Source organism: Mirounga angustirostris, unplaced genomic scaffold (genome assembly GCF_029215605.1).
Source record: "Mirounga angustirostris isolate CCGP_5_RB_7025 unplaced genomic scaffold, mMirAng1.0.hap1 SCAF_2, whole genome shotgun sequence".
In the NCBI taxonomy this organism is placed as follows: Eukaryota; Metazoa; Chordata; class Mammalia; order Carnivora; family Phocidae; genus Mirounga; species Mirounga angustirostris.
In genome coordinates, this window is record NW_026991710.1 from 129,048,675 (window position 1) to 129,064,305 (window position 15,631).

General features: G+C 39.1%; 2 protein-coding genes across 7 annotated transcripts in view; both read left to right on the forward strand.

The window, feature by feature from the left end:
• TRIM2 (tripartite motif containing 2) overlaps positions 1-10,730 on the forward strand; it is a 107,146-nt gene extending 96,416 nt beyond the window's left edge. For both annotated transcript variants that reach the window (XM_054508704.2, XM_064585185.1), the window contains exons 11-12: positions 1,059-1,199; positions 6,248-10,730. In XM_054508704.2, coding sequence (XP_054364679.1) covers positions 1,059-1,199; positions 6,248-6,400 — 294 coding nt within the window. In that variant the 3' untranslated portion in view covers positions 6,401-10,730. The remainder of the gene's footprint in view (positions 1-1,058; positions 1,200-6,247) is intronic.
• A 3,445-nt stretch (positions 10,731-14,175) lies between these two features.
• MND1 (meiotic nuclear divisions 1) overlaps positions 14,176-15,631 on the forward strand; it is a 115,797-nt gene continuing 114,341 nt past the window's right edge. For 3 of the 5 annotated variants that reach the window (XR_010409590.1, XM_064585186.1, XM_045880273.3), the window contains exon 1: positions 14,176-14,264. Coding sequence is in view for 2 of the 5 variants with exons in the window: in XM_064585186.1 (XP_064441256.1) it covers positions 14,262-14,264 (3 nt within the window). In the remaining 3 variants the exon portion in view is untranslated. Of the gene's footprint in view, positions 14,265-14,454; positions 14,644-15,631 lie in introns of those variants that run through there. The other 2 variants (XM_064585188.1, XM_064585187.1) reach the window with 2 other exon arrangements.

The following is a 15,631-nucleotide window of genomic DNA, read 5'->3' on the forward strand; positions in this document are numbered from 1 at the left end:
GTGAACTCTCCCTCAGTTCCATATTGTAGGAACCCTTATTCTCATGGTGCTTTGCGTGTAATACTTTTTGATTTGTTAATGAGTATTTTTACACATGTAGGCTAGATGATAATGGAAACTTAGAATAATATCCTGGAGATATTTCACAACCATTAAGTATTGTCTGAGTCAAGATAAAATCATGCTTACTATAGTCTTATATTTAAACCCATATTAAAAATTTAATTCTCTCCAAATCAATACTCTGTATTTGATACATATAGAGTAACACTCCCTTAATAAAAATAATTAACCACAACAACCCATTGTTTTTCCGTATCAGATATTAGAGAATTGACTGAAGAGTTCTGTTTAGCTCACCACGTCTGTCAGCCCCCCTCCCCTCAGTACGTGCCATCCACCAAAGCCTTATGGTCATATAAACTCTCTATTTTAACTAAATATATATTTTGAAAAAAAAATATAAAAGCCCTTCTCTTATTCCTCACCTGTGCCATTACAAACACACACACGCGCGTGCACACGCACACTTTCCCCTGATGTACGTGTGAAGTCTAGCCTGCTTTTTCCCGTGTTGACTTTGCAAAATGGTAATAAATTCTGAGCATGTGGTGTAACAAGAAGCTCCTAGGTCCTGATCCAACTTTGATCATCCATCCTGTTAGAAATACGATGCCTGTCCTTGAGATTTAGCTATTTATTTAAAGGCAGGAAGAATAATATTGTTGAAAATTATAGCTCCACTTTCTCATCCTACCCTATATTTGTATATATTTTATAATTTATAACGAAAGTATTTTTCACATAAGTATTCAATACCCAGATATAAGCTAGAAATAAGAAGTGATTTAACACAATAAATCAAATTTATATAAGCAGATTGGGGAACCATAAGTGATATGGGGGTCTACTTTGTAGATTTTTTTTCTTTTTTTAGAATGTCTTAAATCATAGGTCTTGTTATAAAATCCTGCTCCAATACATATTTTTTAAAACTCATAATGTTGGCTCAATTGTTTTCAATTTAAAATAAAACCATTTAAAAATATCTCATACAGGTGTTTAATCAGGAGGGAGAATTCATGTTGAAGTTTGGCTCAAATGGAGAAGGAAATGGGCAGTTTAACGCTCCAACAGGTGTAGCAGTGGATTCAAATGGAAACATCATTGTAGCAGACTGGGGAAACAGCAGGATCCAGGTAACTGAAAATGCTAATGTGTTTGTTTAGAGTGATCGTTATTTGTTGAAAGTGAAGAATTGGCTGTCTCCCAACTGGAATATTTTCCATTCTTCATTGGTTAGGTTCTTCATAGCCACAGGTAATCTCACCAGAAGTGCTGAACTAAGAAAGGTGGAGTTAGAAAAAACATCAGCAGGCTACCCGAGTGAAACCCTCTGAAGCTGGGAATTTTTAACATGAATCCCATGGACCCCGCAAAGTGTGTGTGGATAGAACTCAAGAGGTCCATTGAACAAAATATTATATTATTATTTCTACTAGCTTCTAACTGAAAACTATCATTTTTTTAAATGATGAATATAGGCAACAATCACAGTACTTTTAGTAATGCCTGTAACTTTGTCACCAAGAGGAATCACAGAAATTTCTATATTATAGTTGCAGAGGTCTTGAATTATCATTTATGCTCATCACTCTTCAAAAATAGTCAATATTAGACCCATCACTATTTCTTGTTACTTTAAAAGGCGAAAGATTTATGCGATCTGAAGAGAAACCAGAGTATTATTTCTTGTTACTTTAATGTTTTGGTTAAAAAAGTACACATATTACTATGTTGCAATTTTATAAAATTTTGATAACTATATTTTAATATAATTTTTACCTTTATAACCCCATGTATTTTGTTTTATGCATTTAAAAACATTATTCTGCTGAATAACCTGAATCAAAGGGGAAGTCTCAAAAAAAATTTTTTTAAATATATTGGACTGAATAAAAATGCAAATACAGCATATCAAAGTTTGTGGAGTGCAGCTAAGATAATCCTGAGAGGGAGATTTTTTCCCCCAGCTTTACTGAGATATAATTGACATACAATATTATGTAAGTTTAGGATATACAACGTGTTGATTTGATAAAATTATATATTGCAAAATGATTACCACCATAGCTTTAGCTAACACCTCCATCACCATCACATTGTTAGCATCTCTTTTTTGTGGTGACAACATATAGATCTACCCCTTAGCAACTTTCAAGGTACCTAAGACAGTTTTATTAACTATAATCACCACACTATGCATCAGCTCCCCAGAACTTAATCAATTTCTAACTGGAAGTCTATACCCTTTGATCAACTTCTCCCCATTTCCCCCACTCCTCAGCCCTAGTAATCACCATTCTACATGAGAGGGAAATTAATAGCACTAAATGCTTACATTAGAAAGTCAAAAATCAATATTCTGAGCTCCTTCATCAAGAAGCTGGAAAGAGAGGGGCAAAACAAACTGAAAGCAAGCAGAGGGAAGGACATAGTGAAGATAGGATCAGAAATCAATGAAATGCAAGGCAAACAATAGAGAAAATTAATGAAACAAAGTCAGTTCATTGAAAAGATCAATAAAATTGACAAACCTCTAGCAAGATTGATAAAGGAAGGGACACAGAACACCAATATCATTACAGACTCTGCAGGCATATGGAAATTCGGTGAACAATTCTACATGCATAAATTTGACAATTTAGATGAAATGGACCAATTCCTTGAAAAGTAGAAATTCCACAACTCATCCATATAAAATAAGTAATTTGAATACCCCAAAAACTATTAAGGAAATTTAGTTCCTAATTTTAAAACCTCCCAGACTCAGGTGGTTTCACTGGAGTATTCTACTAAACCAGGTGAAAGGTATATAGGATTTCTCTATACTATCTTTGCAACTTCCTATGTCCTGTGAATCTATAATTATTTCAAAATTAAAAGTTAACAAAAATGGGGCACCTGGGTGGCTCAGTCAGTTGAGCATCTGCCTTTGGCTCAGGTCATGATCCTGGAGTCCCGGGATCGAGCCCTGCATCAGGTTCCCTGCTCAGTGGGGAGTCTGCTTGTCCCTCTGACCCTACCCCCTCTCGTTCTCTCCTCCCTCTCTCTCAAATAAATAAATAAAATCTTTTAAAAAAAATAAATAAATAGAAGTTAACAAAAACAAATTAAATAATAATGAATTTAAATATGTTTTCGTGGTTTAGGAATAATGGTATCATGAATGGCATTTGGCATTTTAGTTGGGTATAAAAAATAATAAAAGCGGTTACCTTCTAGAAAAGAAATATTAAAACACTATTTTGAGAAGAGGTTTGTAGTCTTTGCCAGACATAAAAAAGTATGATTTTTTTTGTCTAAATTAAGAACAAAGATTTTGAATCCTCAGGCTAAAGTAAAACTATTCTTTTCTCCCATTTCTCTATGTAAACACCTGCATGAATCTAAACATACATCTGAAGACAGGGCTATTTATCCTTGCTGATGTGGCCTTGTGCAGAGCTCCTAGGACCTCAGAATGCACTGGTTAAATCTAGCAGCATCCAGATGTCTTTGTGAAGATAGCAGTAGTCAACAGTTTGAATCTGATATAGGTATTTACCTCCCAGAAAAAGGATTGAGGGGCATCTGGCTGGCTCTGTCACTAGAGCATGCGACTCTTGATCTCAGGGTTGTGAGTTCGAGCCCCACATTAGGTGTAGAGATTACTTAAAAAAAAAAAAAGAAGAAGAAAGATTGAGGCTATAAATATAACTCTAAATGCTTTTATTTCTCTATTATATTTATCTTGCTTAATTATGCCAGCAGACCTCTACATTTGAAAGAGGCATTCTCTGTGTGATGGAAAGCCAGAAGCCAGACAGGGAACTAAGTTCACAAAGCAGTCTGTATAAGACCACAGATGCTAAGCTGTTTGGATTGTGGCCCTCATAAGCACCTGCCTCATCACAACTGCCTTTTAAAACACGTGTGGGCCTAACAGAGTGGTCAAAAGAAACCAGCCTGGGCCTTAGGAAGAAGTGTTCCTTTGATTTCATCACAGCAGAAGCTTACAGACCAAAAGAAGACTACTTCATATCCAAATGTACATGGGGCACCTGGGTGACTCAGTCACTTAAGCCTTTGACTCTTGATTTTGGCTCAAGTCATGATCTCAGGGTTGTGAGATCGAGCCCCCCATGGAGCTCTGCTCTGGGCATGGAGCCTGCTTAAGATTCTGTCTCTCCCTTTCCCCCGCAAAACAAAACAAAACAAAACAAATGTACATGTGGGATGTCCTGCTGGCTCCGTTGTTAGAGCATGTAACTCTTGATCTTGGGGTTGTGAGTTCAAGCTCCATGTTGGGTGTAGAGATTACTTAAAAATAAAATCTTTAAAAAAAAAAAAACCCAACTTTAAATAAAAACCCAACTTAAAAATAAAATCTTTAAAAAAAAACACAACTTCATCAAAATAAAAAGCTTTTGCACAGCAAAGGAAACAGTCAACAAAACCAAAAGACAACCGACAGAATGGGAGGAGATATTTGCAAATGACATATCAGATAAAGGGCTAGTATCCAAAATCTATAAAGAACTTAAACTCAACACCCAAAGAACAAATGACCCAATCAAGAAATGGGCAGAAAACATGAACAGACATTTTTCCAAAGAAGACATCCAAATGGCCAACAGACACATGAAAATGTGTTCAACATCACTCGGCATCAGGGAAATCCAAATCAAAGCCACAATGAGATACCACCTCACACCAATCAGAATGGCTAAAATTAACAAGTCAGGAAACAACAGATGTTGTCGAGGATGAGGAGAAAGGGGTACCCTCCTACGCTTTTGGTGGGAAGGCAATCTAGTGCAGCCACTCTGGAAAACAGTATGGAGGTTCCTCAAAAAGTTGAAAGTAGAGCTACCCTATGATCCAGCAATTGCACTACTGGGTATACAGATACAAATGTAGTGATCCAAAGGGGCACGTGCACCCCGATGTTTATAGCAGCCATGTCCACAGTAGCCAAACTATGGAAAGAGCCTAGATGTCCATCAACAAATGAATGGATAAAGAAGATGTGGTATACATATATATAATGCAATATTATGCAGCCATCAAAAAATGAAATCTTGCCATTTGCAATGACGTGGATGGAACTAGAGGGTATTATGCTGAGTGAAAAAAGTCAATCAGAGAAAGACAATTATCATATGATCTCACTGATATGAGGAATTTGAGAAACAAGACAGAGGATCATAGGGGAAGGGAGGGAAAAATGAAACAAGACAAAACCGGAGGGGGAGACAAACCATCAGAGACTCTTAATCTCAGGAAACAAACTGAGGGTTGCTGGAGTGGAGGGGGGGTGGGAGGGATGAGGTGGCTGGGTGATGGACATTGGGGAGGGTATATGCTATGGTGAGCGCTGTGAATTGTGTAAGACTGATGAATCACAGACCTGTACCCCTGAAACAAATAATACATTATATGTTAATTTAAAAAAGAAAAAATAAATAAAACAAAAACGAACCCCACAAATGAACATAGTAAACCACTGACTTCTTATTAATTCCTTCTGTTCTGAAAAAAAAAAAAAAAAAAAAGATCTTTATCTTCTCATTGTATACTACGACTGGCAACCATACCTCTGTGGTCTAGTTGCTGATTTTTCCATTATGATTGGAAATAAAAGAAGGATGTGAGGCTGGAAGCGGGGGGAAGTGAAGGCTGAGACTAAGAAACAAGGGTCATTCATTTTCAGGCACCATCGAGGGCTATTCCCCTCAAACTGACCACTGTAAGAATGTAAGTGAAATCTGTTGGCCAATGTCATGCTCCTTGTCAGTGACTCTGGGGAATAGAGAATGAGAGGAGAAAAAGCAAGGTTAAGTAGAGGGAAGGCCTGGATATGTGATAGACCTAAACAAACTTGTGGGCTTACGTGCATGCTTTTTCTAAAGATTTATTTATTTTAGAGAGTGAGGGAGGGGCAGAGGGAGAGAGAGTCTTAAGCAGACCCTGTGCTGTGCGCGGAGCCCCACACGGGGCTTGATCTCACGACCTTGAGATCACCACCTGAGCCGAAACCAACAGTTAGATGCCTAACCGACTGCCCCCCCACCACACACACACTGGGTGCTCCTTACACACATGCTTTTATATTGAAAATATTAGCATCAAGGGTTTTCTAACTCCTATTTCATCCTATTACTGTAAGTTTTCCTATAACACTCTGACTTTATATTTTTTACAGGTTTTTGACGGAAGTGGGTCATTTTTGTCCTACATTAACACATCTGCTGACCCACTCTACGGCCCCCAAGGCCTGGCGCTAACTTCAGATGGCCATGTTGTGGTTGCAGACTCTGGAAACCACTGTTTCAAGGTCTATCGGTACTTACAGTAATGGCAGGCAGCTGGACAGCCCCTTACAAAGGTCTTGCACTATAAACTGGAATGGATTTCTCGACGCGGGACCAGATTACACTAGACTTTTCATGCTAGAAGGAATCATTGGTGAACTTTCCAAGGTTATTTCTGAATGTAACTATTTCCTTAAAACCTGCATATCTGATTTCTGTAATTCACCTTTTAGGGTTTAAAGAAAAGAAATCCCTTCTACTGAATCTATGGAAACTGCAAAGTTTTACACCTGTGAACTATGGCTTATCGGACAAGGGTTTATGTAGTTGAACTGATTTTGCAAATCAAACAAACACTAAAAAAAAACACAACAAACTAGAATATTTCAAGGTGTTCGTTAATCCTGTGAATGGTAGCTTTTGTGCAGAGCTTCCAAAAACAAAACAAAAACAAAATCTGTTGTAGTTGTATACTTTATTTAACTTCGGTTACAAGACCCGGGGGAACTTCTAACCTCACTTTTACAGTAGGTATTACTCATGTGACATTTTTTGGTTATTGATAACTACATACACATTAGGAAAAAATAAGACTGTCTTGCAAAACCCTCCCAGCTATGATTAGGCAGGCCTCTTGAGTTTAGCACTTAAAAACCACTGAAAATTTCCCATCCTTTCTGGGTTAGATCCAAGATCCTTTTTGTGTGTTCTTTTCACCTTTTCTCTCCTGCTCACCTTGTATCAAAAAACAAAGTCCATTTTCAGGGAAACCTGAAATTCCCAATGCTTTGAAAAGCATATTACAATAGCAAATGCTACCTTTTGGTAAACAAACAGCCCCCTCAACTCCAGACTAATGCACTAGAATGTAATCAAGAAAAAGTTAGCCACGTTTTATGTGCCAATGTTCTCACGTGTCTCTCCTCTTCCACTTCCTGAAAGCGAAAGCTTTACCTCCTGCAAAATGTCAGCACATGTAGTAGGACACCAGTATCCTAGGACAGAGAGCCATAAGTTGCCCTTTGGAGGACTGATGGTGTCAACCAAAGGCATGTGATTGATTAATGGTTTCCCCTTAGAAAGCAAGTGTTACCAAAGTCGTGTTATCTCGAGAGCATTACAGGTAAGGGCATGTTATGGTTATTTATCATTGTCTAATGAATAGTAGAGGCATTAAAGGACTATGTATACATGATTAGGGTAAGGTAGAATGTATCACACACACACACACACATATATATATATATATAGCTGAATCTTTGGTGTATTGAAATAGGCAGCACTCTGAAAGACAGAAGCATCGTCCAGCACATTCCTTTACTGCACAGTTTAAAGCCGTCCTCATAGAGTAAGCCCTAAAACAGGTTTAATTTTCACCATTTTCCAGTAATGATGATATCGGCTGACTTTTATAGTCAGAAAATGGCCTTCTGTGCTTTCAAAAACAAAACAAAAACAGGTCGAAAGAAAAACGTTGAACTTGAGTTACATTTAATTTAAGTATACATGCGTTTGGAGAAATGTGAAGAATAATTTAGTCAATTGTTAATCTGTCATTGATACTGTAAAATAAGATGTGGTCTGTTTCCACTGTTTAATTTTCTACTCAGTTCTACCAAATAGGATGTCATGTTTGGCATTTTTGATAATGACTTTGGGATCTTTTTCACTGAAAGCACCTTAGAACTGTACTATAAGAAAACATTTCCCGTACGTCTAATGATATGTGATGTTTATTGCTTACTAATTTATAATTTAGTCGTTCTCTTATATAGGACTTTTTTAAATTGAGAAGGAAAATCTAGCTATTTCCAGTTGTCTGTCAAATTTATTATGCCCAAATCAACCTCTGAAAGAAAATTTTTCAGGAAGATTTACATTTAAGTTTACCTTTCTTCTTTTTTTTTTTTTTTTAGTTAGGTAGAGCTTTCAAAATATTTGAGACTATGACAGAGTTATAAAATTCAATGACATTTTTAGAATGTTAAACTAAGATACTGTTTCCTAACATCAGCAAACCAAGTCTTTGAATGTAAACATTTGTATTTAATGAGCGCTTCCTAGGTGCCAGGCACTATTCCCGGGACTGGGGAAACAGCAATGGATCAAACAGACAGAAATCCCGGCCTGCTTGGAGCTTACACTCTAGGGAGGAATTTCATTTTGCCATTTAATAACATTTTGCATTCAAGATAAGCTAGACTCTTGATAGCTCCTAGACTATTTAGAAGAAAACTTTTTAAATTGGTTAAATTAATTTTAGTTTATTTTCACAAGTAAAAATGGCTTCCTATTTAGATTCTGTTCACAGGCTGTTGGTCTTAAGACTAGTTTACTTAAGAGAGTTTTTTTGCACAACATTGAAATTGTATTTGTGAATTTAGAAGTTAACCAGCCATCATACCATAACAGGCTGGATAGCTCAATAATAGGTTGCATACAAGGCTAATTTTTTTTTTTTATCTGTCAATATTGGCACAAACTGGAATGGAAGAATAGATACTTTGATTCAGACCTGTTCCACTATCTGTTACTAAAACACATGCTATGGGCACTCCAAGAAACACTGTATTTTCCCCAAAAAATATGTAATCATGTATGTTAAAGCATAGATCACATTTCACATTTGGATACTTAGGAGCATTTACTGTATTTCTTAGGAAGTGTATTTGAGCGGGGGGAAAGTGCTGCTGATAAGATACGAGTAGACAAGATTTTAATGAAATTTTGGCAACATTCTATGGGAAATGGTTCCTGGTAAACTGAGAAGGATATTAAAATAAGTGACTTTTTTTCCCGGGGCTATCATTATTGTTTGACTTTTCTTTGTCAAGTGTACAGAACCTGGCATACATTCATGATAAGTAGCACTGAAAAACTACCCATTCAAATGTCCCCTGGGCACTTAATGGCAACAGATTGCCAGTTCTAATGTAAAGGTCAGTGACAATGCATTCCTGCCGGATACAGACCTCCGCTGCCGGACTCTGGGGGACGTAGTCACTTGACCGTCCAGAAACACATGAATAAAAAGCTGTATGACTGTTCACCATTGTTTTAAAGGTACTTAGTATCTCGATCAAACTTTAGTCTCCAGTAACTAAACAAGTCCCCAGGTTTCCTTATTTTCATTTACGCTTTGACTAGATTTGAGACAAAGAAATACTACAGGTCATGCAACTAGAAGGCACTTGCTTCCACTACTAAATATACAGGGTATGTCCTCACTTGGAGTTAACTGGAATAGCAGCACGGTAGCAAGTGTCTCCGGATCCTTCCCACTGGAGGATTCACATAAATGCTTTGGTAATACCTTCTGAGTGAATTAGAGGAAATAGCAAATGAACGTTAGGTACTGTGCAGATTACTTCAAATGGGAAAAACCTTTTTGTACATTTGGACTCTATAGTATCCTCCCTGTTCATCAGCTTCTGAAGAGGGAGGAGTATTTTTAGTTTAATAATTTAAAAAAAGACCTTTCCAGGTAGGAAAAAATTGAAGCTATTTGCTGCAAACTTCATCTAATTTTGCTTCAAGTCGAAAGTCGTGATACTGTTGCATTCTGTCAATGTTGCAGGGTTTTAAACTTTACAATTATTTTAATATTTTTGATAACTAGGAATCTAGTATTGCCATAAAGGAAACTAAGTGCCCATTAAAGATTTGTTTGGTATAAATAAATGATTTTTTTGTTTTGTTTTAAATGACAGTAAGCTACAAATCATGATGTTAATCTTAAAACTTTCTGAAGATGAACTGTGTGGCAGTGATTGTGTTGTCTGTCTGTGGAGAATGTATGAACGCTATTCATATTCTAAAATAGATTAATAAATCGGCTATGTTGTCCCAATGAATGTACAGCACGTCCATTAACTTTCGAAAGCAACACAGCCTTAAACTCAATGCTTTTGCTTTATGACATGGGAATGTTCTGTCATCAACAGAGTGTATTCTTGTAAAGGAATTCTTTATATCATTCTCAATTCTATTGCCTTTCAATCCTATGTATGAGTATTAAGGGTTTTTGCTTCCTTTTTTTTCTTTTTAAAGTTTGTACATTCCATCTCTCTAGGTCTGTTCCATACGTTATGTGTATAGAACACTAAGTCTTGCGCTCTCTGACGTTGATACTGATATATTCTCATTTGTTCTTTTACGAATCGAAATGCTGACTGCCTATTTAAAGAAAAGAATGAACGCTGTGCATCAAAGTGTTTGTATGTTCGTAGCTACATATGTACCACAGTATTTTGGATGCTTTAGTCTACAATAAAACTTTAAATTAATTCTGTCTTGAAACATAGGAGAAACAAGATTCATGTGTATATCTTTACCATGCACAAAATATCAGATCATTATAATAAAGCTTGTTTTCTCCATTTCCAGGGTGAATGTTTATTTATATTTTACATAGTTTTCTTTTTTAGTAAAGGGAAATGAAGAAATTTTCTAGAATATGTGGCAGATATCAATACCTCAACCAAACTGTTTAGTTAAATTAGTAAAATTTTTGTCATTTATGATACCAATAATCTGGTTAGCATTTAGGATGTATCTTAGATAGGAATTTGGAAAACCATGACAGGTATGCCTAGCACATATATTTAGAAGGTCAAATAGACCAAAATCACTATGCTTCAAGAATCACAAGGGGGACCTTCTAGAAATTATGGCAGTCACATTTCAAGGGGGTGAAGAACTAGAAAGGGACTGCCCCATAACTACTGTCTATAGGGTCCACAATTTAATGAAAATTAATTATAAGAAACATTCTTATATTACATCAAGCTGATGGCCAAGCATTTCAAGCAGTACTCACAACATCTAAAGAATATGTCGGACAGTCCTCTGGAGGTTCTTCTGTTGCAAAGGAACCTGATGCTGGATGCACAAACCATGGGCTATCACTACATCCTATCCTTTCAAAGAAGTTAGTTTCCATCTTTCTTAAGTCGAAAAAGATTTAAATTGGTCTCTATTCATAATGTCAAAGTTGTCATCTTAATGCCACTTACACACAAGCCAGCATGTTCCCTATGAGACTTGAAGATAGATATAGCTCTCAATCTTGAGTGGTGTGTGGATTTGATACTTTTGTTCTATAAAGGACCCTTGTCCTTCTTCACTGATTGTAAACAAATCATAGCCTCACATATATGCATACAGCTTTTTTTTCCTGATGTATTTATACGCTTTTTGATTTTTCATTAAGTCTGTGATTTATATTTTGCTGTGATGGAATGAATACTAAAATTTATCTTTTGAGTATCCTTTGTGAACAATGGAGGATCCAACAAAAATCTCTTGTTTTGTTTTTTCAAGGATTAAAAAAAAATCTATAATAGATTATAAGTCTAGAAGAGGTGAGTAAGTCAGTCTTGGAAGGAGAGATGTAACAGAAATGAGAACAAGGCCAAACGGGACACTGCCAACTAGTAACTGTGAATATTAGTATTCTTGAATCCTGCTTCTATTCTTCATTTATTTTTTCTTTTAACCAAGCAGGCACCATTGCCATCTTGGGCTCTTTGGAAGTTTTCAGAAGCAGAGAGTGTGGCATTCCTGACATAAGCCAGTTGCCCCACATTTAAGCATTATCTCAAATTGTCCTTTGAGGACTCACTTCACATAAAGCCAGATGCACCCCTTTCCAGAGCAGACAAGTTCAATTAAAGCTGCGTTTTATTTGCCTAAGCAAAGAGGCAGGAAGGGTAGATGACATTCTATCCTCTACCCAACCCTACTGTCTTTTGTTGTCATTGCTGTTGTCATTGGCCCTGCAGATTCTTTGCCTACAAGGAGGGATGTGTACTTCTCAGATGCTGCAAATATTTATTTACCATTCTTAAAAACCCATATACTACATCTGTCTGCTCCATAATATTGCAAAACTTGGAGTGTCTCAAGATCTCAAGAGATAAACTGAGGCATATTAAGAATTTTAAGAGTTTGAGCAAAATCAGTTCTAATCAGGAGGTGCCAAATCAGAAGTGGATAGGAGTGCTCTGCCAACAGGAGCCAGGGGAATGACTTACAAAGAGAAAGTACAGAACCAAAGAAATTCTTTGATGGTGGCTGTTGTTGTTGCTCATTGGTTGTCTTTAGCATTTTGATTTCCTAACCTTGAGGTATTTATAGGCTTATATTGTGGTTTGCCCATGTAGGCTGCTGCAGCATTAGGCCACACAATAGAGTCGAATGGCTTCCTTGTTTAATTTAACACATCTGAATGGTGTATAACTTCAAAATTCCACTGGTGAGAATAATAAATGAGAAAGCACTGCTCAATACAAACAATTAAGATTTTACTAAAGTAAATATCCTTTGATTTTTCATCTGAAAACCATATCTAGTTATCCCTATGTCAACGAAGAGATAGTGTTCTTAAATACCTGGTATATTTATTTAATACACATTTACTGAGTGTTTACCATATGTTGGGCACTGTGCTAGGTCTTGGTGATATGGAAATGGTTGGCTTAACCTCTGCCACAGAAAGGAGTCTGATATTACAGGGAAGCTGCCCAAGAAAACAGTTCTAAAATGAATGTGGGGTGCTATAAAACTGCAGAATTCATCCCACAGAAGGGACCCTCTCTGCTCTGCGGTGGGAGTGGGGAAACACAGAAAAAGATTCCTGAAGGCTACATCGGAACTGTCTAAAGGGGGTAAGAGTAAGCCAAGTGAAGAAGGGCCGCTCCTGATGGAGGGACAGGTATGGCAGTCTGAAAGCCGACTAAGATAAGCGTTCCTACAAATGTTACCTTTATGATTTTTGTCAAATCTAGATATCACCAGGGCCATTACTTAATATTTTTCTTAAATATCACTTTCATTTTTTCTGACAGGCCTATTTCATCCATATCTAGAGCAATGCATGAGAAATCTAGAGTATAATGTGTTGCTTATGCTTTTTCTAGTACATATTAAAACGTATTAAATGGCTACCCATTTACTATCTTACTATTAAAATCATCTGATGTACAATCATATCGTACTGTCATGCACTCTCAGGAAAACTAAATTAATGGAACTCTGCGCAATCAATATATCCCTTCTTCGCTTCCGTTTCTTAAGCAATAGGAGATACAAATTCCCACTTGAGATGCCTCTCTTTATGCTTTCAGTAAAACTAGTATACTTTAAATTGGTTCAAAATCACGTACAATAATTTTCAAAATAATTGCCAAGTCTGAGTTAGTTCTGTAGCACCTTTAGGCTAAGGGGCCCGAGCTTTAGACCCGAATCCCCATCTACTGTCAGGTCCCGAGGTAGCCGACAGATTTCATTTGAAATTCATTCTCTTGTTTATGTAAAAAACAACAAACAAACAAGCCTAAGAGAAAACCAAACATACAAAGGGATTTTCAAAAACTGGGAGAGCAGTGCAGAGAGGCTGCAGAGAAGAGCGGTAAAATTAGGAGAGAGAAGAAGTCCGCTCCAGACGGGGCGCATCCCGATGGATGGAGGGTAGCGCTTCCTTCCCCAGGGTCAGACCGCCTCTATTTTCTAAGGCCAACTTAGGCCGCTTTCCGCAGCGCGGAGAAAACGCGCACTAAAGTGAGGGCTCAAGACTTTCCAAAAAAAAGAGAAAAAAGGAGTCACACTGGACCCCAGGGAGAAGAGGTGCGCGCAACGCAGGGACCCGACGCGCCGACCCCCGGCCCTCCCGGCTCCCCCGGCGGGCCCCCGCCCTCCCGGGCCGGCCGCTCGGCACAGCCGCCAGGGGTCGCCGCGCGCCGTCGGGGCGGAGGTCGGCCTCCCTCCCCCCGCCGCCCTCCCACCGCGTCCTCGTCGCTGCTCCGCCCCGCGGCGCTGTCGGCGCCAAAATCGAACCCGCCCGGGCCCGCCCCGCCCCTCGCCTCGCGCGCAGGCCCGGCCGCCGGAAGACCCGCCGCCCGCGTCATGGTAAGAGCGGAGGCCACGCTCCCGGGTCCCGCGCCTCCCCAGTGTCGGGGCCCCCCGGCCTTGTGGGGCCCCGACGGGCTTCGGGGGCTTGGCTCCCCTGGCGGGGCCGCCCGGTGGACGCGGCCGGATCCCAGAGGCTGGGGCGCGCGCCGCCCCGGGCCCGCGACCCCGACGCCCCTGGGCCTCCGCGCGCCGTCCGCGGAGCACACCCGAGAAGCGTTCGCGGACGTGCCCCGAGTGTCTCACAAACTCAGCGACCAGTCCGAGCACGAGTCGCCTCAGAACCAGAGCCCCAGGCCCCCGGGATTCGGCCGCCAAAGCTGCAGCCTCTTGGGAAGTACCGGGAAGGGTGTGAGCGAGGCGGGCCGACGCCGTGGATGTCAGTGGCTCTTGTTTTTTGACAAATGGGGGGTGCCGCGTATTGTAGTTTGTAGAGCACGTTTCCGAATGGCTCACGATTTCAGAAGTTACCTAGCGGGTAACTTTGAAAATCCGCTGCTTTTTTACTAAAGGGCGGGAATGGATGCCGTTTTGCGCTTCGGACTGCTAGTTGGTAGGGAGTTGGTTCCCTTATTAGCGAAGCCCCGAGATCGCTTTCCTTGCTTGTCGTGATAGGTTAAGTCCTGGCGAGATTCCAGGTCGACCTTTTTATCTTGGTGAATTTAATGTCTTCCACCTCGTCGAATCATTTTCATAAACCTTCAGTTTCGTGCCATTTTTTCTGCTTCTGTTGGCGGAGAATCAGCGTCTAATTAGAGTGGTCTAAGGTTTTAATACCTTAATTTAGTTAAGTGGCCGTTATTTTGCTGGGCAAGGATCTAGGTTGTACGGTATTTATTTGAAGATACTTGTCCAGATGTAATTACAACTGATAACGGCTGCTTTGTGGTTAAACTAACGACGCAGCCACCTGGGCCTAAAATGGTCTCAGACACAACAGGACCACACTTACATCTGTTACCAGTGCTGCGTGATTGCATGTTTCTCGTAGTTACTGGCCTAGTACAACTGAGAACTATGAGCACAAATGCATTAACTTTATCCTTTTACCTAATCTCTCTTTACATGTGAATCACCTTCTAATACTCAGTGGTAATACGCTGTTAACCATTTTCAGATGCTTACCTCCGATAATGAAGAAACATGAGATAAATTAGAATAAAACTTTGAGATACATCCGGTTTTTTTATTGTATGCTCAAGAAGTATAGTGTTATGTTGACCAAAGACAAAGCTTTGTTCTCTTTCCTGGTTATGAATTAATAGCTGTTTGTTTTGATTTGGTTAGGCTTCGTGAATAAACAGTTATTCTAAATCCAGGCGTATTTCTGGAATTGGAGAACTGCAGTGTACTCTGCCACTTTTGAG